At 37.5% G+C, this 27,939-nt stretch overlaps 1 protein-coding gene across 7 annotated transcripts in view; it reads left to right on the top strand.

The window, feature by feature from the left end:
• Positions 1-225: 225 nt before the first annotated feature.
• MYCBP2 (MYC binding protein 2) overlaps positions 226-27,939 on the top strand; it is a 283,512-nt gene continuing 255,798 nt past the window's right edge. For 6 of the 7 annotated variants that reach the window (XM_049647093.1, XM_049647092.1, XM_049647095.1 and 3 more), the window contains exon 1: positions 226-855. In XM_049647093.1, the coding sequence (XP_049503050.1) occupies positions 554-855 (302 nt within the window). In that variant the 5' untranslated portion in view covers positions 226-553. The remainder of the gene's footprint in view (positions 856-27,939) is intronic. The other variant, XM_049647096.1, reaches the window with a different exon arrangement.

Here is a 27,939-nt window from a genome sequence, read left to right as displayed (position 1 = left end):
AACCCCTTTACCTGATGCCAATAGCATGTAGCTGACAGCCTTCCCAGCGCTTTCCTTACTCTTCCTCAAGCTGCTAGTAAAACCCGGAGAAGTGGCTTTCTTTCAGATTCCTCACCACTCAACCTCCCCACACCCAAAGCCCTAAGGCGGAGGGAGTGGTGGCGGGGGGGGAGTGGGGGGGGGTGGGGAGGGAAAGGGCCTGGGGTTACTGAGCATGTGCGAGGAGTGGCGCATGCCCAGTGCGGCCGGCAGCTTCCCATTGCGGGTAGCCCCGGCGGTGGCAGCGGTGGCGGCGGCGGCAGCGGCGGCACCGCCTCCTCCTCACACTCCCGAGGTGGCGGGGTTAGATGAGCGGTCCCAGTAGCGGCGAGGGCGGTGCAGGGGGGAGGAGGAGAAGACGGAGGAGGAGAAGGAGGACGCTGTCTTTGTAGTCTCGTGCTGCGGGAGCCAGAGGCCGCCTCCGGAGCCGTCGTCGTTGGAAAAGGGCTGTGTGTGCGCGCGCGTGTCTGCTTGCCCGGCCCGCGGGGACGAGGCGGCGGCGGCGGCTGCGAGGATGATGATGTGCTCAGCGACTGCCTCCCCCGCCGCCGCCTCCTCGGGGCCCGGCGGGGACGGATTCTTCCCAGCCGCCACCATCTCTTCCTCCCCGGCGCCGGGGGCGCTGTTCATGCCGGTTCCTGAGGGCTCCTTGGCTGCCGCTGGGCTGGGGCTGGGGCTGCCGGCCGCGGACTCCCGGGGTCACTACCAGCTGCTGCTGTCAGGCCGGGCCCTGGCCGACCGCTACCGGAGGATTTACACAGCTGCGCTCAGTGACAGGGACCAAGGGGGCAGCAGCGCTGGACACCCAGCCTCCAGGTGCGTCTTCAGTGTCCTTCTTGGGCCACATACCGTGTGTGTGTGTGTGTGTGTGTGTGCGCGCGCGCGCGCGTGTGCATGTATGTAAGTGTGTCTACGTACCTGGTTACTAAGCTTTCTACAAGCGCTAGATGCTGGGTGGTAGAAGCACTAACTGAGATAGGAGGGTGCGGTGGCAACAGTTTCTGCTCTGTGTGTATGTGTGACTGTCTTTGTGGGGGGTTAGTGAGAATGGGAGGTAGCATGGGATGCTAGAAAAGGTGATGGTACCAGTCGGTTATGACACGTGTGTGTGTATTGTTGAGGAAGGAGGAGAGATTGGTTGAGGGGAAGAGGGCAGTGCACGGAGAGAATTTGCAAAAGTGGTGAGGGAAGTGGCGTTTCCAGTATCTCTGCCGCAATGGTATTTGCACGTATTCTTACCCCAACCCCCCAATGGTATTCCATCCTCCACTTTCCACCTCCCATAAAAAATCTGCCTTTCACTGACGGGAGCAGTGGTGTAGGTTAAGGATAGTGTCATATATATAGGATGAGTTTTAGATAATCATGCTTTAGGATAAGGCATGGAGTTTAAATTTAAAAGATTTATGCAAAAGGGATGCAGATGGAGATTTATGTGGATGTGAAAGGTGTCTGATACAGATTTTTAGAGCTGTACTTTGGTAACTGGACCTTTTGGTATTCTAGAGATGTGATTGCAGCTGCACTTGTGTTCTGATGTCCCATCGGCCATTTCCCTTCATCTTATGTTCTATTTCCTCTGTCACTTATAGGCTTTAGAGTAGAGTGGGTTAGGGGGTTTTGTGGGGAAAGGGGAAAGCTGTAGAACTTCGAAATATGACTGCTTATACAATATTTACCTCCCACCAACTAAAAAATTTGAGTAGCTACTACATCTCATCCTAGGCTCGCTGCATCTTCAGCTTCCTCCATGTAGAAGATATTAAATCACTTTCATTTTCCTTTTCTTAAGATGTGTGTGTGTGTGTGTGTGTGTGTGTGTGTGTGTGTGTGTTTGCTGAGGGCTTTCCTATTGTTTTCTTTTCCTTGTCCTTACATGCCACATACCCCGAAGGATGATGACTGACTTGTTTCACCAGCTTGGCTTTGACAGTGGTAATTGGGAGTTGGCTTCATCATTTTTTTTTCCTCACAGCTTCTTGCAACACATGGGGAAAGCATAGTAGTATTTTGTCAAATGAGTTACAGAGAGTTTATGGTATTTATTGAATGTTCAGTGTGTTAGACAATAAGAAGATGCCCTTTTCTTTCATTATGAAAGGGCCTAGGCTGTAAGTCAGGTGTTTGTAATTTACCTTAGTGTACTGGGGTTCTTATCCTTTGCAGAGTTGTAAAGATGGAGCTTTGTTCACACTTCTGGGTAAACCAGTCTTCTCATGTCTATAATTGTTGACAGGATTGGGCAGTTTTATTAGATGGATGTAAATATATGTAACTACCTTCTGCTATACAAACTGAAGGCCACAGTGGCACAAGTCTACTTCTTGCTCATGTTTTTGAAAATAGCACAGAACCTCACTAGACAGTTTTCTGTGGTGGGTATAATTTTGAGCTGTGAGTCTCTGAATTGTGGTACATCTTTACAGATCCCTCTCAAAGAATTTAAATTTATTTTGTATGTTCTTCCAGTCTTAGGATTTACTACTGATATATTCCTATTTTAACTTTCTCCTAATATACTTATGTAACAATACAGTTTTGTGCATCTGGAACTAGATTAACAGTTTTAGACAAAATTAATGTATTTTAATCACACATATAAAATTTATGAGTGATTTTTAGTCTTTGATCCATTTTTGTACAAGCGGCCAATTACAATTTATGAAAAATTCAAGTATTTCGAGAAGTAGTCATGGAAACCAGCCTTAAGTTGTGTAATATTGCCTTCTAGTGCTTGTTTAGAACATTATTGCTTATTTTAGTTCACATTATTTTATCTAAGTCAGCCTGCAACTATCCTTTATTGAATATTTGCTTAAGAATTCAATCACATTTCTTATTAAATATGATGGGGCTAGTGGAGCTAGGATTTAGGTTGTGAATGAATAGGATAATTATTTGAATAGGGGTACTAGTTGAGTTCGAGTAGAAGAAGAGATCTAGCAGACAGAGAAGGGAGCAAGAATAGAGGATGAAGCTCTAGTGAGCTTCAAATTTAAAGGTGTGAGAAAAAGGAGACAGTAAAGGAAGTTGAAAAAAAAAAGATAATAAAAAGTTAAGACAGCTGTGAGACAGTGGCAGCTCTGGTCCTAAGAAAGTGGATTGAAAGTCCTTAGCTAAGTGTTAACTCCTTAAAAAAGTGAGAACACTTTCCAGGTCACTGATGACTGTTGAGGAAGTGGTCATAGATGTGGTGAGGAGTCATTAGGAGATGTTGGGGTAATGGAGTTGCAGGGTTGAGGGAAGGATATTCAAATATGGAAGAGTGGCTGGGAAATGTTCAGTATGTGGAGAAAGAGAAATTAAAGAAGTGAGAGAGGAGATAATTGATGTAAGAGAAGTCAGAGAGATCTCAGGGACCAGTTTAAGATGTCAGGTAAAGAGGTTAGCCATTGAATAAAGACTAGAGTTGATTGAGCGTAAGACTTACATCATATTCATCTTAGTAATCCCAATGTATAGCACAATTTTTGGCATCCATTCTGTAAATACCAAATGTCTTCTGTGTGCCAGGCTCTGTTTTATGTGCTGAAGACGTAGCAGTGAGCAAAACAGAAAAGGTCTCTACTCTCTTAGAACTTCCACACTAGAGGGGAGAAATAAACAACTGATAGTTTCAGGTAGTGATACGTAACTATGAAAGAAAGAAAACTGATTTCATTTGATAGATGATTTATAGTGGGGGAGCTATTTTAGGTAGGGTGGTCAGGGTAGGTTTCTTTGGCAGTAGACCTTTAAGTTGAATCATAATAATGGGAAGTCAGATCTAGAGTAAGAGTGTTTTAGGAAATTATAAAGGCTCTGAGGTGGAAAGAAGCTTGTGTTCAAGGAAAAAACAAGGCAAATGAGATAACAGTCATTGTTGAATGAATTACTGTGAATTATGTTTTAGATATCCTGTAGAGTAGTTGAGGGATCCAAGCCTAATGGAGTCAGTGACTTTGATGGCATTCTAGTGAAGTTGTTAAGAGCTTGGACTCTGAAGCTAGTTTAGTTTTACGAGTTTATTATTATTTTTTTAATGTTTATTTATTTTGGGAGGGAGGGAGGGGCAGAGAGAGAGGAAGAGAGGTACCTCACTATCTATGCAGAGCCTGACAGGGGGCTCTATCTCATGAACTGTGAGATCATTACCTGAGCCGAAATCAGGAGGTGGTTGTTTAACCCTCTGAGCCACCCAGGCACCCCAGAAGCTAGACTGGTTTTAAAACCTGGCTCTACCACTTTTTAGCTGTGTGACCTTAGGTACATTATATAACTTATATGCTTCAGATTTTTTTAAGAAAAATTTTATTGTGAAATAATTGGCATGTAACATGTTAGTTTCAGGTGTACCACATAATAATTCCATTTTTGTATATATTGTAAAATGATCACCACAACAGGCATAAACATCTATCACCACATACTTAAAACTTTTTTTTTTCTTGTGATGAGAACTCTTAAGATTTACTCTCTTAGCAACTTTCAAGTATACAATACAGTATTATTAACGATAGTCACCACACTGTACATTGCATCGTCATGACTTACTTATTTTATAACCTTACCTTGTGAACACCTATACCTGTTTTTACCCACCACACATCTCCGTCCCAGCTACCAGGTTGTTCTCTGTTACTTTATGAGTTTAGGTTTTTTGTTTGGTTTTACATTTCACGTATAGATAAGATCTTATGGTATTTGTCTTTCCTGACTTATTTCATCTAGCACAATGCCCTCAAGATTTATCCATGCTGTTGTAAATGGCAAGATTTCTTTTTTTATGGCTGAATAATGTTCAGTCGTGTATATATACCACATTTTCTTTTTTTTCAGTGTTTATTTTTGAGAGAGAGAGCCACACACACGGGGGGGGGGGGGCAGAGAGAGAGAGAGGAAGACAGAGAATCCACAGCAGGCTCCAGATTCTGAGCTGTCAGCACAGACCCCCATGTGGGGCTTGAACTCACGAACGGTGAGATCATGACCTGAGCTGAAGTTGGAAGCTTAACAGACTGAACCACTCAGGCACCCTTATATACCACATTTTCTTAATCTGTTCATCCATTGATAGATACTTAGTTTGCTTCCATGTCTTGGCTATTGTAAGTAATGCTGCAGTGAACATGGGGTGCAGATATCTTTTGAGTTAGTGTTTTCATTTACTTTGGAAAAATACTCTAATGAGGAATTGCTAGATCATATGGTAGTTCTATTTTCTAATTAAAAAAAAAAAAACAACATTTTTTTTAATGTTTATTTTTGAGACCCAGAGACAGACAGAGCATGAGCAGGGCAGGGACAGAGAGGGAGACACAGAATCGAAAGCAGGCTCCAAACTGTCAGCAACAGAGCCCAATGTGGGGCTTGAACCCATGAACCATGAAATCATGACCTGAACCAAAGTCAGGTGCTCAACTGATTGAGCCACCCAGGCTACCCTGTTTTCTAATTTTTGAGGAACCTCCATACTGTTTTTTCTTCCTTTTTTTAAAATTAATTAATTATTTAATTTTATTTTAGAGGGAGTGAAAGAATCCTAAGCAGGCTCTGCGCTCAGTGTGGAGCCTAAAGTGGGTCTTGATCTCACTAATGTGAGATCATGACCTGACCCGAAATCAAGAGTCAAATGCTTAACCTACTGAGCCACCCAGGTGCCCAAGGAACCTCCATATTGTTTTCCGCAGTGGCTGCCCAGTTTACATTTCCATCAATAGTGCACGGGTTTTTCTTTTCTCTACATTTTTGCCAACACTTGTTATTTCTTGTTTTTGATCATAGCCATTCTATGTGTGAGGTAATAATCTCATCGTGGTTTTGATTTGCATTTCCCTAATGACTAGTGATACTGAGCATATTTTCATGTGCCTGTTGGCCAACTGTATGTCTTCTTTGGAAAAATATCTTTTCAGATCCTCTGTCTATTTTTAATTGGTTTATCATTGCTATTTGTTTTTCCTGTTGGAATATATGAGTTCCTTATATATTTTAGATATTAGCCTCTTATCAGGTATATGGTTTGCATATATTTTCTCAAATTTTGTAGTTTGCCTTTTCATTTTATTGATAGTTTCCTTTGCTGTGCAGAAGCTTTTTATTTTGATATAGTCCCGCTTGTTTACTTTTGTCTTTGTTTATGCCTTACTTTTCTTGTATGTAGAATGGGGATAATAATAATGAGGATTGTTTTGTAGATTAAACCAATCCATATATGTAAAGTGCTTGACACATTAAGTGCTGTTAAATATTGTTGATTTCTGCTGAGAGTGAGGGGACATATGGCATTTGAGGACTTAAAGATGGGGCAAAAATCAGGTTTTATTCTAATTTTTGGTCTCAGTGACTGTGATGAATGTGAGAATAATGATTTCATTTATTCATTGACTCAATAAATATATTTTTTATACAAATGAATGAATCAAAATTGGAACATTGGCTTGAGGAAAAGGTTGGACTGGAAATGAGTAAAGGAATATTTGATCGTTTTTGTATGTGAATGGCAGTATAGCATTGCATTTGGGAAGAACTATAGCTCTGTGGCTAAATTTACCTTAGAGGCAGACTGCCTTGGTTCAAATCCCAGTTCTACCTTTTTCTAAGTTGGGCAAGTTAATTGCATTTCTTTGTCTGTTTCTTTAGCTGTAACCTTATAGGACTATTAAAAGCACATTGTGTTAGTACAGGGTAATGTTCATTAAATGTCAGCAGCTGCCGCTATTGTTACTATTAAAATTATATATTTAAAACTCTAATCAGCATGATATTGTAAGTTTTTCCACTCAACAAAGAAATGGGAAAGCTGTTGGTTGAATTGGTTCAAGGTTAAAGTGTGACTGGAGGTCAAAAAAAAAAGAAAGCGAAAGTTTGGTGACATTGATTGATCCTTCGGTAAAAATGAAAGTGATGTCAAGGAGGGGAGTGATAGACCAGGAGATACAGAAGAGTCAGGGTATGTCAGTTGAAGTGGTAGAATAACAAAGTAGAAACAATAGAGATTATGGTTAAAATGGGGAATTGCTTTTCTTTAAGCTAAACCCACTTAGTTCCTTTAGCTTTTTTATATCAGATGCATGGGATTTTGGTTTTAAGAGGTTAAGTAGTCAGTCCAACAAAGTTGAGGGATTACTACTTGGTGCTAACCATTGGCCCAATAAAGCTGTATAAGACATAGTTTCTACACTTGAGTTTATTATCTGGGTAATGGTGAAAAATACAAAGACAGGTACTTACAAAAGTGTTAAAGAAAATGGCATTCTGGGCTGGCGTGAAAGCATGAGCAAAAGGTGAGAAAGTACAGTTTATGTGCAGGTAATATTAAGAGTTCTGTTAGAGCTATCATGTAGGTGTTCATGAGGGAGAGCCGTGGGAATTCATTTTGGAAATGGAGACTGTGGTTAGAGGGTGAGACAGCTTGAACAGCAAGGTACAAATTACATTTTATTCAGTAGACACTGATGGTTTTGAACGATAAAGAGATGTTATTGTAGGAGTATTTTAGTGATGTGGGATTGGATTAGAGTTTGTATATCTGTATTTATGATTAGGTAATAATTTGTTTCATATAGCTCTTACATCTCTGGAATCCTGTTTTTAAGGCAAAAACTGCTCTGTTGGCATATTGGTAGGTAGAAATATGAAATATGAAATAAATTAGCCCTAACTTAAGATAAGAGAAAATCTTGTGTTTAGGCTTAAAAATAAAATGAAAATGTTAACTTAAAAATACTTTTGCATTTTGAGATACTTGTTTAAAAAAATCAAGAGTAGTCAGAATACTCTTTTTAATTAAAAAACATTAAATATTCAGCTTTTTGGAGAGGAGTCAGGTTAATCAGGGTTTAATTTGTGTATAATAAATTTTACCCTTTTCAAGTGTTCATTTGAGGGGGTCCCTCGGTAGCTCATTCGGTTAAGCCTCTGACTTTGGCTCAGGTCATGATCTCACGGTTTGTGAGTTCAAGCCCCGCTTTGGGCTGTGTGCTGATAGCTCAGAGCCTGGAGCCTGTTTCGGATTCTAGGTCTCCCTCTCTCTCTGCCCCTCCCTTGCTTGCGTTCTGTCTCTCTGTCTCTCAAAAATAAACATAAAAAAAAAACATAAAGTGTTTATTTGAAGAGTCTTAGGACCATCACCACAGTCAAGTACAGAACATTTCCATCATTCTAAAAAGTTTCTTCAGGAAATTCCCTCCTACCACTAGCCCCTGGCTACCATGGATCAGTTTTGTGTCACTAATATTTTATCTTTTCTAGAATGTCTTATAAATCTAGCTCCTTAAGGGCAGGACCTCAGATACTGTTAGTCTCCATGTCTTCTATCCCTGTATTTCCTATAAATGGCAGTTAGGATTTAAGCTTCATTAAGTTTTGGTTACACATTTTTTAGCAAGAATATTTGGCTTATAGGACTGAGTATTACATATTGCATCCTATCCAGATGTTTTCAGGTTGTGTCACTGTTTAATAATGCTCAGTCTAATTACTTTGGCAAGATGGTACCCAGTAGATCTCTCCTCTGTAAATGTATCCTTTTTTCATGTGCAATAAGCAGGTAATCATAGGTCATAACTTCGGTACACTCACTGTGAATATCTTTCACTAATGGTTTTAGCATTCTTTGATAATCCTTCTCTGAGTCAATTATCTCATTAGGGGTTTAAAATGATGATTTTTATACTTCTGTTAATTCTTTCTGTCTTTTTGAGCTGGTGCTCTTCTGTGAAAAAGAGTTTCTCTCATCAACTGATGATGAACTGTGGTTCCTCCTGAGAAGGCAGGGTAAATGCTAATTCTCTCCTCTCATTAGCTAAAATAGTGTAATAGTCCAGTAGTGGTGTGGTGGGTGCTTGGTTCACCACCCAGATCCCTTTGTTCATGTACAAGTGCTCCTAGCTGTTGAGAATACTGGCAGCTAAAACTGCCGGCTAAGTCCTTTTCCAAGCTTTCCCTGAGCCAAGAGAACTGCTTCCCTCAAAGTCATGCCTCTTCTGCAGGGTCAGCCTCTACCCAGTACATGTACTCTTTAGGGATATAAATCTCTGGCCCTCTTACCCTAAGGCAGAACAACCTTGAAGATCTATCCCAACACCAGAGGTCCACATGGGATTGGCTGAGGTCTTCCTGTGACTGCATTACAATTCAGCTCATTCCTCTGTTCCATCTTACTTCCTTCACTCTCCTACAGTTGTTGGTTCAGAGGATATTCCCCAGTAAACTCCTGGTGTGCACATCTCGATTTCAGAGTCTGTTTCCTGGGGGAGCCTTACCTAAGACAGTTGTGGTGCCAGGAGTGATCTGAGGAAGTAGACTTTAAAATGGGGTTTTAGAGCTAGACCCACTGTGGGTTGTAGATGGAGTGCCAATACTAATAACCGTTGGCATACAGTGTGGCTGTGCAATTGTTAAACTTTCAGTAGTGGTGAATTGGAATGGAATTCCTGTAGAAGGAATGCACTGGTGGGTACAAATATTTTAAGCTTTTTAGAAGTTCAGGGAAGTTATTACTTAGGACAGTATAATCAGATGGTTGTTGATGATTGATGTTGATAGATTGGAGAAAAGCAAAGGCAGAAGGTAATTGGGGGCAAAATGAGAAAGTTAAGTTATTTCTTTAGCATCATGTAAAGAATCTCATCTTATACAACAGAAAGAAAAAAAAAGCTAAAGATTAGGCCCAAGACTTAATTCAAGGGTAGCAGAACTCCAGGGTGGGTTGAATTCTCAACAAGTCTTCTATGCCAGTGTCTGCTTTAGTTGGAAATGAATAGGACCCTAACTCTTCAGATGGGACATCTGAGTTGATACACTTGAAAACCTTGAAACCCCAAATTCTGTCAAGCTCTTTGGGCCTGCAAAAGTGGGCTTCTTCTAGCCTAGTGGGTAGTTTCCTGGACTATGCTGCCCTTACTGTCCTCATCTTTTCTCTCCTCTACTGGCTATCATCAAATCAATAACTAGAGTTAGGTCATAGGAGAGCCTAGTGGGAGGTGCTGGGCCCACTAAGGTAAGAAAGGAAGTGCACATGCATGGGTATACACATGTGTGTGCTAAGTGATTCCCAAACTGCACTGAGGCACCCTGAAACACCACAGCAGACACATAGGAATACCATGGGATATTTCAGAATTTCAAAGGAAACATGTTAGCATCTGTCACAAATAACTAGCTTGAGGTTGTTCACAGTTTTTGTTCTTTTTTTTTTTTTAAGTTTATCTATGTTGAGAGAGATGGGGAAAGACAGAGAGAGGGAGAGGCAGAATCCCAAGGAGACTCCACACTATCAGCTCAGTGTTCGGGGCTCGAACTCATGAACTGTGAGATCATGACCTGAGCTGAGATCAAGACTCAGATGATCAACTCACTGAGCCAGCCAGGCACCCCAAAGTTGTTCGCAGTTTTGACATTAGGTCATGCTACATTCTTTTTGGTGATGCCATATCTTTTTGAGGTTGCGTTTTTGGTAGTTGCTGTGATACAAATCAACCACTGCACACAAATTAGTGTGAAACAGAAAAGGAGGGTGGCGTGTTCAATCTGATTCCAAGTTTGAGAAGTTGTGCAGTGTTTAGCATTGTATATGTCCTGTCCTTTTTTTTTTAAATTTTTTCCTAATGTTTATTTTTGAGAGAGAGGGAGGCGGGGGAGAGACAGAGTGCTAGTGGGGGGGGGGGGGGAGAGAGAGAAGGAGACATAGAATCTGAAGCAGGCTCCAGGCTCTGAGCTGTCGGCACAGAGCCCGACGTGGGGCTCGAACTCATGAGCTGTGAGATCGTGACCTGAGCCAGAGTAGGAGGCTTAACCTACTGAGCCACCCAGGCACCCCGTACATGTCCTATTCTTAAGCAATTATGGCTATTCAAGAACAAAATAAAAATATTTTTCTTTCAATTTATGTGTTTTTTTCCAAATGGTTAAGTTTATAGGACATAAATTCTTATTACTTATTTAGATCTAACTAGTTAATAAACACTACTGTTAGGTGTTTCTTTCGGCCTATAAGTGTGGTGGAAAAATTACTGATGATGGCTATGCAAAGACCCAATAACAGACTTCTACTTATCAATACTCCTTCAGCAACTGAGTTGCTGAATGTCCTGCCTGAGTAGTGGAATCTAACCATCCTCCACAGAGACCATGATTCATTTTGACTGGACTTGACACTTGTTTTAAGTATGAGTTTGCCTTTACAGCTTGCAGGGGCTCAACCATTGGCTACTGTTTGAGGGCTTACAGAGTGTTTGATCCATCAGCATAAGATCCCACATAACATTTCAGAGTAAACAACCCACTTTTTTAGCAGTCAGGGGATCCATCTGTTCCATCATGCACCACATCAAGAAGTTTCTGACCAGATAGAGCAGCAAAACATCTTTTGATGGTACAACTGATGATGATACCCTACAATTTAACATTATACCCTGCAAGGTTCCTAGCTGGAACCATTACACATGGCAATAGGAGTGACTCCACTTAGCATCACTCTCTAGTGATCCACTGGGGAATTTATGCTTCCTCTCTGTAGCTGAGCAGTAGGGGTTTAAAAGGTCCTGGCTTTCAGAAGAGAAACATTTCCAACAGAAGAAACTACAGAGTCCTGTTTCACTTTTAGGCATGGCTACCTCTGGGACTTGACACTCCATTTCTAGGGAAAGGAGTTGCCCAGGGCTAATGTATCAGATCATTGGGAGAAGGTAGAGCTGCTGTTACATGAGGGATCTTGGGGGTTTGGCACACAGGTGATCTGCTGGGTGTCTCTTGGTACTTTCTGGTCCAGTTATAATGGTAAATGGACATGAGCAAGGCCTGGTGACTGCCTCACAAGATCAGCCACCTGGACCAGCAGAAATGCTAGCCAAAGATGAAGGGAATCTGAAATTACTAGCAGAAAACAGGTTATAACTATGTTTTGGCCTTGAAACCATCTGAAACACAGTGGTGGGGTCTTTAGTTTGTCCTACTTTACTTCCTCTGAAAAGTTTCTCCAGGAAATAAGAACCAACCAGAATTCTGGAGGAGCTTTTCCCAGAATTTGTATGAAGCAAGTGAATCTTTGTAGTGTAATAGATGGACTGTAGTGAATGCTGTGAATTAATTTTAATGGTTGTTTTGTAGATTCTCTGGAATGTTCTAAAATCAATCATCATTCTTTCTGATTTCCGGAAATCAGAAATGTTCCTCCAACTTTTATTCCAGTGACAAGAATCTCCATAACAATGCTGAATAGAAGTGGTGAAAGTTCCATCTTTCCTTGTTCCTTAATCTGAAGAGGAAATAATTACAAATTAGTCTTTCAGTCTTTCAGTATTACGATGTAAACTGTGGGTGTTTTGATGGTCTTTCCAATTTGAGGAAGTTCTTTAATATTCCTACTTTGCTGATAGTTTTTATCATAAATGTGTTTTGAATTTTGGCAAATACCTGTTCTGCATTTGTTGAAATTATTATATGTTAAGAGAAAGAAGGGAAAAATTAAATTAATTTTTGAATGTTAAGTCAACCTGGCATTCCTGGTATAAAACTTTCTCCCAATGTGATGTATTGTTGAATTTGGTAATATTTTGTTAAGAATTTTTGGGTTTAGATTTATGAAGGGTATTGTTCTGTTAATGTCTTTGTCAGGTTTTAGTATTATAGGTATTCTTGTCTCATAAAATGATTTGGGCAGTAATCTGTATTTTTAAAGGAGTATTTTTAAAGTTTCCATGAAATTGGTCTCATTTCTTTTTGAATATATGATAGAATTCATCAGGGATACCATCTGAATTATCTTTTGGGGATGCTTTTAACAAATTTAGTTTCTTTCTTTAATAGATATAGGGATATTCAAATTTTTTATTTCTTATGTCAATTTTGGTAACTTGTGGTTTTAGAAAAATTTGTCCATTTCATCTAAATTGTTGAACATTTTGGCAGAAAGTTACTCATAACATTGTTCTAGTATTTTCTATGTGACATTTGTGGTGATAATCCCTTTTTCATTCTTCATGTTTGAGTTTTCTTTTTTGTTTGATCAGATTAGCCAGAAGTTTCTCAATTTTGTTTATAAGTTCAAAGAAACAACTTTTGGCTTTATTAATTTTCTCTGTTATTGATTTACTTTCTACTTTATTGACTTTTCTGTTTCAGTATAACTTCTACTTTGAGTTTACTTTACTCTTTTTTTCTAGTTTTTTAAGGTGGAATCTTAGGTCATTGATTTTAGACTTCTAACATAAACATTTAAAACTATGAATTTTCATCTAAGTACTGCTTTAGTTGAATCCCACAGTTTTGATATTCTGAATATTCTTTGTCATTTAGTTTAAAATATTTTCTAATTTTTTTGAATTTTATCTTTGATCCATACATTATTTAGAATTGTTTTATTTAATCTTAAGATATTTTGTGTTTTCTTATATATATTATTGTTAATTGCATTCTGCATATTTTGTATGATTTCGATCTTTTAAAATTTATTGAGATAAGCCTTATCTCCTAGGATATGATCTACCATGGTGATTATACCATGTATACTTGAAAAGAATATATGTTCTGCCATTTTTGCACATAGAGTTCTGTATTAATTAGTTCAAGTTGGTTGGTGGTGTTATTTGGATCTTTTATGTCTATATTCAGTTTTGTCTAGTTCTATCAGTTTCTGAGTAGCAGGTATTGAAAATATCTACTCTAATGGTAGATTTGTATTTGTCCTTTTAATTTTCTCAGCTTTTGCTTCATGTACTTTGGGGCTCTGCTTTAGGTACATTTATGTGTATAATTATTAAAATTTCTTGATAGAGGCACTTGGGTGGCTCAGTTGGCTTAAGCGTCTGATTTTGGCTCAGGTCATGATCTTCAGGTTTGTGAGTTCAAGCTCCACGTTTGGCTAGCTGCTGTCAGCCCAGAGCCTGCTTCAGATCCTCTTTCCCTCTCTCTCTGCCCTTCTCCAGCTTGTGCTCTCTCAAAAATAAATTAAAAACATAAAAAAACCCCACTTCTTGATAATTATTATTTTATTTCATTATGATACATCTTTCTTTATCCTTAGTAATACTCTTTGTCTTGAACTTATTTAACATGATATTAAAATAGTCTCTCCAGCCTTTTTATGCTTACTGTTTGGATGGTAAGTTTTTTCCCATGTATTGACTTTTGAATTATCTGTATTTTTATATTTAAAATTTCTCTCCTTTAGGCAGCATATGCTGGGTTTTGCTTTTTTTTTTTTTTTTTTTTTCTTTTTCAACTTCTCTGTCAATCTTTGGCTGTTATTTGGAGAGTTTAGATCATTAATATTTAACATAATTATTGATATGGTTGGCTATCATTATATTGTCTTATGTTTTCTTCTTTGTTTTTCATTCCTCTTTTTTCTGCTTTCTTTTGGATTATTCTTTGGTATCAATTTTAATATATCTATTGGCCTTTTTGAGTTTATCTTTTTGTATTTTAATTACATTATATATACCTAACCTTTCACAGCCTACTTAGAGCTACTGTTGTACTGCTTCACTTAAAATAGAGAAACCTTGCAGCCATACAGATCGTTTTCCCCCCTACTTCGTTCCCCCCCCCCCCTTTTATGTTATACTTGCCATATATGTTTATGGCTGCATGCTTTGAAAAACTCACCACTCACCATACAGTATACTATTTTTTGCTGACAATAGGCATAATATTTTAAAGAACTTAAAGGGAAAAAGTAGTATTTTGTGTTTAGCTGTATATTTACTAATCCTGTTCTTCCTTCTTTCCTGAAGGTGCCACATTTCCTTCCAGCCTGAAGTACTTTAGCATTTCTTGTACAGCAGTCTGCTGGGGATAAACTTGTCTTTGTTTTTCTTCATCTGAGAATGTCTTTATTTTGCTTTCATTCCTAAAGGATATTTTAGGTGGATGTAGGATTCTGCGTACACTCTTGTTTTCTTTCAATATTTTAATGATGTTGTTCCACTGTCTTTTTGCCATTATGATTTCTGATGGGAAACTTTTGGTAATTTGAATCTTATTCCCTTCTGTGTAGTATGTCATGTTTCTCTGCTTTCAGGAATTTTTTGGGTTTTGGTTTTGATTTTCAGCAGATTGATTGGATGTGTCTAGTCATTATTTTCTTTGAGTTTAGCCTCTTTGAAGAACACTCAGCTTCTTGAATCTGTAAATTTGTCTTTCACCAAATTTGGGATGCCATTGTTTCTTAAAATATTCTGCCCGGATGTCTTCCAAGATTCCGATGACAATCAGCAGTAACATTTGAGATTGTCCTACAAGTCTGTTCATTTTTCCTTTTGTCAATGTTTTTTTCTCTTTGTTCTTCAGATTTCATCATTTTTAATGATCCAACTTCAAGTTCACAGACTCTCCTCTGTAATCTCCATTCCCTTAGTGAGCCCAGCCTGTTAATTTTTTTTTTTATTTTATGCATTGTATTTTCCAGTTTAAAATTTGACATTTGGTTAATTTTTAAAATAGCTTCTCTTTGTCTTCTGAGGGATTTTTTGTTCAAGTGTGTGTGCCTTTACTTGATGGAGCTTATTTACAGTAGTTGCTTAAAAGTATCGTTGGATAATTAGAACATCTGGATCACCTCAGGGTTAGCACCTGTTAATTGTTTCTTACCTTGAAATTAATCACATTTTTCTTGCTTTTTTACATTGTGAGAATTTTGGATTATATCTTGGACATTGTGAATGTTATGTTTTATAAACTTGGGGGCTTCTTATAATTTAGGAAAACTTACATTTTTGTTGTTTCTTTTAGCAGACTGTCAGCCCATTTAGGTTCAGACAGCAAATTTGGTCTTGCCTTCTGTGGGTGGTGCTTCAAATCTCAGTTCAGTTCTGAGTCTATAATAGAAGGCTGACCTGTACCTGTATGGCTCCAGAGTGAGCCCAAGACTTGTATTATAGATAGAATTAGAGGATTCCTTTCTTTCATTTTTCTCTTTTTTGGGATTTCCTCCCCATTCTCCAGTACTCAGGAGCTCCTTTCCTTAATTCCTCTGGCCAGAAAGAAAAGAGGAAAGGAGAAAAAGGAAGAGGAAAGAGAAAGGAGGAAAAAAGAACTGAACTGGAAGCTCACTCTCCTGGGGGTTGCTTTTCTAAGTTTAACTCCACTCTATAATATGCTTTTGTTTGCTTTTCAGAGTTGTCAAGTAATTTTTTCTTTTTTCTTTCTTTTCTTTTTTCTTTTTGAATTTTGTCCACAGTTTTTAGTTGTAAACAGTGAGATGATAGCCTGTATTTGGGTTTATGCCACCATATTGGAACCAGCATTCTTTCTCTGACTGCTTTTAAGATTTTTCTCTGTATCTTTGATTTTTAGTAACCTGACTATGCTTTGCCTAAATAAGGTTTTTATGTGTGTGTGTTTAACTTGTGCTTGGTATTCATTTGAATTTCTGAGATCTGCGTGATAATTTTTATTTAATTTGGCACATTTTGGCCTTTACTTCCTCAAATATTATTTCATACTCAGTCTATCTTATTTCCTTCTGGGAGTCCAGTTATTCACATATGAGGCTGTTTGATATTGTCTCATAGGTGAAGGGTCAGCAAACTTAATTCTGTAAAGGGCCAGATACCCCAAAGTATTTTGGCTTTGGGGCAGTACTGTCTCTGTTGTAACTATTCAACTCTTGTTACAGTTTGAAAGCAGCCGTAGGCTCCATAAATAATGTAAACAGATGAGCATGGCTGTGTACCAGTCTAACTGTATTTACAAAAATAGGTGGCAGACTAGATTTGGATTATAGACTGTAATTTCCTACATAGACTGTTATAGTTGCTGCAGCTATATTGTGAATTCGGGGATAAAATCAAAAAGTGCAAAACACAAATATTAGCAAGAACTAAAGTGTGGGGAACTGTATGAATGAGAATAAGGGCATAGAAGAGACTAGAAACATGTTGGGGCCAGATTATTATGTCCAAATATTGCTTTATTTGAGAACAGTAGTGATAGAGTTAAACTTTGAATTTGCAAAAATATCTGTGGTAGCATTATAGAGGATGAAAGGTGCAGATCCCCAACTCAGGACTAGCTTTAAAGAAACATTTGTAGTGGTTCTGACAAGTGATAATGAATCTTGAGAAAAGGCAATGGGAATAGATGAAATGGTGGATTTGAGAATGTTTTGGTGTTAGGATGAAGAAAGGATGATAGGTGTAACATGTGACTAGATTTCAGGTATAGAAATAACAATGCCTTTTCTCTAGATAAGAAGAGAGAAGAGCTAGTTTCTCAAGAGTCTATTCTTGGTACCCTTTTCTCTAAGTTTCTTCCTTGATTATTTCAGTCAGTCCTGTGATTTCAATTTTTGCCTAATTGTTTTTACTTCCTGGTGTGTGATTTATAGCTAAAAGCTTTTCCTTGATCTATATTTTGAAAAGTCTGTTGCTGGGAGTCTCTTAATCCTGTCTCATACATTATGTTCAATATATTCTAAGCCTCCTCATGAACATACCATCACTTATAAACTGCCTCTTTTTCTGTATATTAGCTAAATTTTAGGTAAATAGATGGCTGAGACATCATCTTAAAGTTCACATTAAGAGATCATAATGACCTAACACCCATTCACCCCCACCTCCTTTTCCCAGAAGGCAGGGAGAAGTCACATTTTAGTGGGAAAGTAAATTGAGGTTAGGTGGAGAAAGGAGTATTTAGAAATCAGTATTTAAAGGGAAGGAAGGAAGATGGTAGCTTGAGGAAGGAAACACAGAGTTATCTTTTCAAATTTTTTTTTTAACGTTTATTTATTTTTGAGACAGAGAGAGACAGAGCATGAACAGGGGAGGGGCAGAGAGAGAGGGAGACACAGAATCTGAAACAGGCTCCTGGCTCTGAGCTGTCAGCACAAAGCCTGACGTGGGGCTCGAACTCACGGACCGTGAGATCATGACCTGAGCCGAAGTCGGACGCTTAACTGACCAAGCCACCCAGGCGCCCCCAGAGTTATCTTTTGGATAAGAGACACTGTAGTAGATGTTATTAGTGCCCAAGCCATACCTCTTTGGTACTCATCTCTATGCTACTTATGTGTATGACTTTCTGCCTGAGAGCTTTCATACTGGCCATAGAGACATTCTTGGCTTATGGGAAGGGCAAGCCAGAAATGTCAGAGTTAATGCCTTCAGAAAGGCGTTAAACCAGTGATTGGATGAGTAGTTCGTGGAAAAATACCTTATTTTTCTCATTGTTCAGTTTGGGTAACTGGGCCATGTTCAACACCATCTACCAGAGTTCTCCAGGAGAATCATGCTCTACTTGCCCTTCAGAGTAAATGGCTAATGCACTCTTTACTTACTGCCTTCTTTACCTTATCTTACTTCTGATCCCCCCCAACCAGTGGTTTTCCTGGGTCACCCCTCAAAACAATTACTTTTAAATGAATCCTTGAATCAAGTCTGCTTCTGGGGAAACACAAACCAACGTAGTCACTTTAGCACAGTAATAATAAGAAATAAAATTTGTTTAGTACTTATTTTTTTAAACATTTATTTTGAGAGAGAGAGAGAACAAGTGCTAGAGTATGCGGGGGAGGGGCAGAGAGAGAGAGGGATAGAGAGAATCCCAAGCAGGCTCCTGCTTAGTGCAGAGCCCAACTTGGAGCTCAATCTCAGGAACCGTGAGATCATGACCTGAGCCAAAATCAGGAGTCTTATGCTTAACCAACTGAGCCACCCAGGCATCCCTGTTTAGTGCTTATTAAATACCAGGCATAATTCTAAGTGCTTTATAATCCAATGAGAGAGGTACTGTTTTCACCCTATTTTGCAGATCAGACAACTGAGGCAGAGAGGTTAAGTAACTTTCCCAAGATCACGGCTAATAAATGACACAGCCTGCTTATGAACCGAGGCCATTTGTCTCTAAATTCTGTACTCTTAACCTGGTAGACTGAGGGAGAAGGGCAGGAATAATGAACAAAAAAGAGAATGGGGATAATTTATGGAGTAAGGGCCTTGTAGAGAACATTTCCTGCTGAGTGAAAGGAAAGTAAAAGGAATACTTTCATAAAGATGTCCCCATTTAAGAAGTAAAGAAGAGGGTTAGGTGATCTAATCTGAATAAATGGTTAAGGAGTGGAGTTTTGAAGTGGCAAGTAAAGTTGTCAATTTTTATGGTAGATTACCTTCATTATGAGAGAACATAACTGGCTCTAGACCAGCATTCTGATGATCTTCAGAAACTATCAGTAGTTATGTTTAGGGTTGTTACGGATTATGGCAAACAAGGTTTGTAAAATACCAATATAGAAATAAATATAGAATATAAACAAATAACTCTCATAAGATACTATACGTACTAAAGATTTAAAGGACAGGAAAAGGAGCTAATAAAGAAGATTGAGAATCATCATCAAAAGTTGAAGGAGCCCTAAAATAGGGGTTGAAACCAAAGGGTAGAAGGAAGGTATTTAAAGTAGACTGTTTGACAATACTCATAAATGGAAGAATGTGAAGGATAAAGACTGAAGTTAGGGAGTTCAGTAGGCAACAAGGAAGTTTGTGGAAATCTCCTATACTTGTAGGAGCTTGAAAGTAAGGGATTGAAAAAATTCACGACAGTTTTTTCCTAAGAAATTTAGTGATGAAGAGAAATAGAGAATCAAATAACTTTTATTATTATTATTTTTTTCCATTTGGAGGAGGCTTCTAGGGTTAGAAGTCATAGGTAAAAGAGATTAAAGAGTGAACAAAGAATGGATGTAAGTAGTTGAGTGAAATTCCAAGTATGGTGAATGAGATGGAGCCCAGTGTATGAGAAGTGTACTTGGATGGAACAAGGGCTTTCTCTTTTGGGATGGTGGGGGTTGAAGGAGGAGGTTGCCTGAAGGGCACATTTTCAACCTTTTTATCTTTCTGTGCTGAATTCTAGATACTTTTTTCCCAATCTCTTCAAATTCTTTATTCACCTGTGTCTGATATGCTGCAAACCTACCTAGTGAGTCTTTAATTTCAGTTATTTTTCATTTTCATACAAGTTTGATTAGATTCTCTTTTATATGTGCTATATTCCCCATACACTGCAGATATTTTAGGCTTTTATTTCTTTGAGTTTGGTAAACATAGTTGTATCTGAAAATTTCACCTGCACTCTGTTCTGGGTCTTTCTGTTGTCTATTTCTGCTAGTTTTCATTATGCCTTGTGTCTTTGTGGGCCTGCTTATTTGACTGCTGTCATTACCCTTGTGGTAGCTCTCTGAGACCTGGGGTGAATAGATTGTCTTTAGAAAGTTTTACAGTTGCTTCATGGCTTGAGTTTTTCTCACCCACTTAGGCTGTGTGTACTTACAGCGTAAATCTGAATGAGGCATGGTCTAAAAGTCCTAACTTTTCAGAGACTTCTTTCCTCTCACCCTCTTTTTCTTATATTCCTCTGCCTACTGCCAAGGTGCTTTTATTTATAGTTTTTATCCCCCACCCCCAACCCCTCCCCATATGAAGACTTGTAAATAGATCAGGAGACTGAAGCTATATATAGGAAATCTGTTTGCATCTCTCCCCTAGATCAGTTTGAACTGCTAAAATCTCTTTTCTTATTACTAATTATCAGCCTAGGTTAAGTAAATAAAAGTTTTCTACTTAGTAATCAGACTACTGTTCTCCCTAATTTATTTAGTGATGCTTTAACACAATAATGAGAGTATCATTACATTAATTACACAGGAGAAATAAGTCTGGCTGATATAGAAAAGCTTCAGTTTACATAATATAGTGCTTTAAAATTAGTTGATTTTTAAAAAATTAGTGTTGTATCTAATGACCTGGGTAATTCACTTATTATTTATAGATTACTTTGTACTTTCTATAAACACAGTTAGGTTATCTACAAGTAAAAATGCTTAACTGTTTTCTTTTTAGCCATTATGACTTTTATTTCTTTTCCTTGACTGACTTACAGATGAAGTAGTTATCAGATTTAGTAATTAACAGATTACTTTTTTTTCTTCCTTACTGAGGAGGCATTTCATCAGAAACAGTTGAGTTTTATAAAATACTTTTTCTGGGGGCGCCTGGGTGGCTCAGTCGGTTAAGCGGCCGACTTTGGCCCAGGTCATGATCTCGTGGTCTGTGAGTTCGAGCCCCGCATCGGGCTCTGTGCTGATGGCTCAGAGCTTGGAGCCTGTTTCAGATTCTGTGTCTCCCTCTCTCTCTGACCCTCCCCCGTTCATGCTTTGTCTCTCTCTGTCTCAAAAATAAACGTTAAAAAAATTTTTTTTTAAAAAATTAAAACAATAAAATACTTTTTCTGTTTCTGTTGAAATGGTCATATTTTTTCCTTATTTTGTTATTACGTTGAATTACATTGATTAGATCTTACATTTTATCTATCCTTTTTATATGTTGCTAAACATTAGAATTATTTTTAGATCAGTGACTTTTATCTCACATTTTTAATTGAAATGTAATTTGTGTATCATAAAACACACCATGTAAAAATATACAAATCAGTGGTTTTAGTATATTAAGAAAGTTGTACAACCAGAACAGTTTTCCTCACCCTGAAAAAGAAATCCCATACCCATTAATAGTCACTCCCCTTATCTTTTCCATCAGCCCCCGGTAACCACTAATCAGTTTCCTGTTTCTATGGATTTGTCTAATCTGGATATTTCATATAAATAGAATCATACAATTTGTGACCATTGGTGGCCTTTGTTTCTTTCACTTAGCATAGTGTTTTCAAGGTTCATCCATAATGTGGCATGTGTCTACTTGTTTCTTTTTTATGACTGAATAATATTCCATTATATGGATGTACCACATGTTGTTTATCTATTGTCAATTGATGAACATTTGGGTTGTTTCCACTTTTTGGCTATGTAGTATTTTTTGCTTCTACGTTCATTGGAGATGTTGGCTTAAAGTTTTCTTATTTTGAAATATTCTTTTCAGATTTTGGTATCAGAATTATGCTAGTCTCATAAAATGAGTTGGGGAAAGTTTCTTTTTATATTCTAGGAAGAGTTAGTTTAAGATTGAAGTTGTTTGAAAGAATGTACCAGTGAATTAAGTGTTTAAAGGAATTCACTGGTGAAGCCACTGAGTCTACAGTTTTCTTTGTGGGAAGATATTGGTTAGGGATTCAATGTCATTAATAGAGGACTATTCAGATGTTGTATTGTTTTTCCTTGTTTAGTATTGAGAAGTTATATTTTGCAATGGAATTTGTCCTCATATTTAAATTGTGAAATTTATGGGCAGCATAGTGATGTCCTCTTTCTTATTTCTCATATGGGTAATTGTGATTTTATTTTTTTCCTGACTAGTTTTGCTGGAGCAGTCTTGTATTAATCTTTTCAGAGAACTAGTTTTGGTTCCTTGATTTTCTCTATTGAATGTCTGCTTTCTATTTTAGTAATATCTGTTCTTTCTTTTGTTTTCCTTTCTTTACATTCTTTATGTGCTTTTGTTTTTCTAGTTTCTAAAGTTGTATGCCTAGCTCATTTACTTTCAAAATTTCTTTTTTCATTATATGCATTTATATCTTTGTAAAAAGCTGTACATTTTCCCTGAGCACTACTTTAGCTGCATTTCACAAGTTTTGGTATGTCATATGTCATTTTTATTTAATTGAAAATATTTTCTGATTTCCATTTTAGCTTTCCATTATAGCTCTTTGACTCATAGGTTATTTAAAACCTGTTTTTGCTTTTGTTTTTTAAAGATTTTAAAACATTTGGGAATATCTTAGTTTTCTTTCTTTTGGTTTCTAACTGTTCTGTGATCACAATCATAGTTTTAGAAATTTGTTGAGACTTGGTTTGTGGTTCAGCATACTGTTGCCTATTTTGGTAAATATTCTGCTTACATTAGAAAAGAATGTGCATTCTTGGGGCACCTGGGTGGGTCAGTTGGTTAAGTATCCGGCTCTTGATTTCTGCTCAGGTCATGATCTCCTGGTTTGTGAGTTCCAGCCCTGCATCTGGCTGCATGCTGATAGTTCAAAGCCTGCTGTGATTCTCTCTCCCCTTCTCTCTTTCTGCGCCTTCCCTGCTGGTGCTCTCTCTCTTTCAAAATAAATAAATAAACTTAAAAAAAAAAAGAATGTACATTCTGCAGTTGTTAAGTGTGGTTTTCTATGTATGTTAATTAGGTTGATTAATCATGTTTTAATGTCTTTCTATATCCATGCTGTTTTGTCCTCTACTTCCTTTGTCAATTAGAGACAGGTATGTAGAAATCTGCTCTTTTGATTGTGAATTCATCCTTGTCCTTTTACTTTGCTCAATTTTGCTTCATGTGTTGTGAAGTTATGTTGTTATGAGATGCATTCAAATTTGGGATTGCTAGGTTTTCCTATTGAATTGGCGCAGTTAGCATTATGAAATGCTCAGTTCATCTCTAATAATACTTTTAGCCTTAAAAATTAATTTGTCAGGGCACTTGGATGGCTCAGTCAGTGAAGCATTCAACTTTGATTCAAGTCACGATCTCATGGTTTGTGGGTTTGAGCCGTGCGTCGGGCTCTGCACTGACAGCGTGGTGCCCTCATTGAATTCTCTGTCTTCCTCTCTGCCCCTCCCCTGCTTGCATACTGTCTCTCTCAGTTTAATAAACATTAAAGACAATTAATTTGTCAAATACTAATATAACCATACCAACATTTTTTGCAAGGGCGGTCACTGTGTTCAGGATATTATTTTCTCCATTTCTTCTACTTTAGGTCCGTGTCCTTTTTAAAATTGTGACATAACAATTATTAAAGGAAGACCTTCCCTTGTATTTCTTATAGTGTTCGTATGTTGACAATGAATTATGTCAGCTTTTGTGGTCCTAAAAATATCTCTATTTTTATCTTCATTTTTAAAGGATATTTTTGATAAGCACATAATTCTAGGTTGCTACCCACTCCCCTCTGTGTCTGCCAGCACTGTTCAACACAGAGAATGGAAGCTATCAATCTTATTGTTGTTCCTTTGAGTGCATCTTTTTTCTCTTGTTGCTTTTAAGATTTTCTCTTTATCCTTTGTTTCAGCAATTTGACTGTGCCCAGCATTTGGTTGCTTAAGTGTGGTTTTCTTTGCATTTTCCTGCTTGAGATTTCCTTGAGTTTCTTGAATCTCTGAGTTGATTTCTTTCCTCACTTTTGTAAAATTGTCATTAATTATTTCTTCACATATTGCTTTTGTCCATTCTTTTTTTCTCTGTCTTGGATTTCAATTACATGACTATGAGACTATTTGATTATGTTCCACATGTTTCATACTTTCTGTTTTATTCATCTCATTCTTTTCTCTGTGTTTGAGTTTGGATATTTTCCCTTGGCCTGTCTGTAAGTCCATGAATCCTGTTTTCCTCTAGTCTATTCTGCTCATAAAATCATTTGACAAGTTCTTAATTTCAAATATTTACTTTTCAGAAAATCCATTTGCCTTTTTTTTTTTTTTAGTAAGTTCTGTTGAAAATTACATCATTTCATTCAATTTTTCCATGTTTGCATCTATTTTAAATCCTTGTCTCTTAACTTCAGTTACCAATTATCTAGAGTCTGCCTGATTGTCTGGTTTTCTCTTGGGATGATCTGTCACATTATTTTGCTTCTTTATGTATCTCTTAATATGTATGCTATGTGCCTAACGTTATGTGTAAGAGAACAGTTGTTTTCTTTCAGAGAGGTTTGCTATTTGCTGTGTTGGTCAAATAGGATGAGATGTTGACAATCTCAGTCCAGTCATGGATTAAGTACACTCCTCCCTCCACTGGGATTCTGTCTTCTAGACATTGGGAGACTGTGGGAAATTGACTCTGTCCTGCTGGCCCAGCTTCCCTATCCTTAAGCATCCCATCACTAAGCTTTGTATCATTGGGGAAACTGGCTGAGTATTTGAAGCCTTTCTAGATTTCCAGTCTCATTCTAGTTAAAGCACCACTAATTCCTGGTTTTCTTCAGCAGAGTTCCTCTGTTTAAACTAAGTTCAATTTGACCTCACTTGTACCCAAACTTTGCTAATACCCCCATGGAAGAAAATGCCAATGGTCTGAGCTCACCCTTGAAGTACTCTTTCATCTCTGGAGTTTTAGTTCATCTGCTCCTTAATTACTTCCACAGCATTCCTATGCTAGTCGAGTTTTTTTAAGGAAAAGCAATGCTCTAGTATCTTATTTTACGGAAGTGGAAGTCAGGAGTTTATCTTTGTGAAATGAAAAGGCAGATAATTTTAAGAATGCTTATTTATATTAGCATACTGACTATTTTGAATAGTTTTATTTGTGTTGCATACTAATAGTTATTTTTTTTTCTTTCTGATATGAGCCTGTTTATCAAAATATGCTCTAGTTCAGGGGTCGACCAACTATGACACACAGACCAAATTGGTCCAGTGCCTGCTTTGTATGGCCTGTGAACTAAGAATGGTTTTGACATTTTTAAAAGCTTAAAAAAAAATGTTTTGTGGCACATAAACATTACATGAAATTCAATCTTCACTGTCCTGAAATAGTTTGGAATATAACCACACTTGTCTGTTTATGTGTTGTCTGTGTCTACTTTCAGGCTATAATCGTTGAGTAGTTGCAACAGAGATCCTATAGTCTACAAAATGAAAAATATTTATAATCTAGCCCTTTACAGAAACAAACAAAACAAAAAACAACTTGCCTATTCCTGCCTTACACCAGGGATTTTTCCTTTCTTGTTACTAAGGGAAATTAAACAAAAGTTTGAAATCTTATCCCAGAAGTTTTTTGAATTTGGATTTATTAAAACTCTAGTCATCTCAGAAATCATTGCCTTCATCGTTTTATTTTGCAGACGAAGATACAGATTCAGAGTGAGAGACGATACATTTTTTTTTTAATTTTTTTTTTTTAACGTTTATTTTATTTTTGAGACAGAGAGAGACAGAGCATGAATGGGGGAGGGTCAGAGAGAGGGAGACACAGAATCCGAAACAGGCTCCAGGTTCTGAGCTGTCAGCACAGAGCCTGATGCGGGGCTCGAACCCACGGACTGCGAGATCATGACCTGAGCTGAAGTCGGCCGCTCAACCGACTGAGCCACCCAGGCGCCCCAGAGAGACGATACATTTTTAAACTAAATTATGACTAATTTTTGTTTTGTTGGAAAACAGATTCTGTAATAAGCTGATATAAAAACTAATGATCTGTATCATGGAACAACTTGCAAAATTCATTTGTTCTTATATTGCAGAAAAAAATTGGTTTTCCATAAACAGTGGTAGCTATTAAAATTGCTTCTTTGGAATTTTTAAAGTAAATATTTTTAAAATAAATATTAAAGAATGTTAACAGCTTTTGCCTTCTATTAGCACCCATAATTGGTTAAAATCTCACTGGTGTGAGGTTCTTTCTGTGAAATGATTAAAAATTCTACAGGACCAATTCCAGACATTCTTCATTAAGTTCCTATTTGGTTTAAAATTTAAAACATCCTAAATCATCATAAATTCCAAGGTAAATTGTTAACTTGCGAGACTGGTTTCTAGAACTTTCCTTTTATCCATCCTCCGATGTCATGAAAAGTTTATTTTAAACTTGGTTTTCAGCTAAGCTTTCCCATTAGTCATATATCGGGATGTTAACTTACTAGCAAATAGCATTTTTATTTCCTAATGTTGACTATAAATTTTCTTCATATACTTTTTAACTTGTTACTTTCTCTTTTTGATAAACATCTAAGTCTAAAACAAGCCAAATTAACAGAAAACACAGTGAAATCAATTTGTGAGAATATGGAAAAAGCTGTTTATATTCAGGAATTGGTGGGTTTAGATTCATTAACATTGTTATAGCTAATTAAATGCCAAACTAATTAAATGCATAGGAAGAAATATTTTTGGGAATACATATTAAAGCCATTTGAACTTTAAAGATGTTCATTAAACAAAAGAAAATTATTGGTGTATATTTGTGAAAATTTAAATCTGTGATAACTAAGCTTCAGGAGAGTCATCTTAATTTAGCTTTATGTATTCTTCTCTGAAGATTGTTTTTGAGTGAACCTTGACTAAATTGTATAGAAGGGACTAACCTTTTAGCAGTTACATATACCTGTTGCTCAAATAACTCATTTCGTTCTAGTATAAAGAGACATTGGTTTTCTAAACCATAATGAGAATTACTCCTTACTTTTTCATTAACTTTTTCTTCATGTGATAATTCTTGAACATCCATTTTATGTCAGGGACTGATGTTGGTATTGAAAGTAAAGAGTTAAAATAAATATTCTTTAAACAAAAAGAAAGAAAGAAATAGACATTCTTCATGCTCCCACAATGCTCATAGTTGAATAGACTGTAAGCAGGTGTATGTGTTTATGTGTAGCACATGACACTATTGATCAGTCTTTCTCTTTACTTTTGTAGTATGCTATCCTGGGGAAATCTTACCTACACACATGGTTTTTCCATTACCTACTTGGCACCAAAATCTGTGTAAAATAATCTCATGGATAGCTCCTAAATGGACATGTCTGGCTACATATCCTTTAAATGTATTGGCATATCTATGAATCTATCCTTGGTCCTCTGCTTATTTTACTCTATAAGCTTAAGGTTTATAGCCATAGCTCTGAACTTCTTCCCTCTTTTCTCTCCTTCCTCTCTCTTTCCTCCTGCTTTTCTCTTTCTCTCAAAATAGTATTAAGTACTTTGTTCTAGGTGCTTTTCTGGACAAAGAGGCTAGAACACTGCATAAGAAAGACATGGCCTCTGTACTTTTGGAGCTTATACCTTTATGAAGGAGTAGTGCATTAAACACATAACCTCATACATAATTACAGTGGGAGATTGCACAATGAAACACAAATGTAAAATGAAATGAGAGTGTATATTAGGGAAACTAACCCACTCTGAGACATTCCTGAATAAACGACACTTCTATTGGAACCTCAGAGATGACTGACTAGTGGTTAGCAGAAGATGTGGGAGAGAATGCCAGGAAGAGGGAGAACCTTTGTGAAAGCCCCCAAGGAGCT

The sequence above is a fragment of the Panthera uncia genome (genome assembly GCF_023721935.1).
Source record: "Panthera uncia isolate 11264 chromosome A1 unlocalized genomic scaffold, Puncia_PCG_1.0 HiC_scaffold_16, whole genome shotgun sequence".
NCBI lineage: Eukaryota > Metazoa > Chordata > Mammalia > Carnivora > Felidae > Panthera > Panthera uncia.
Note: the sequence above shows the minus strand (reverse complement) of the source record. Positions and strands in the feature narration are given on the sequence as shown.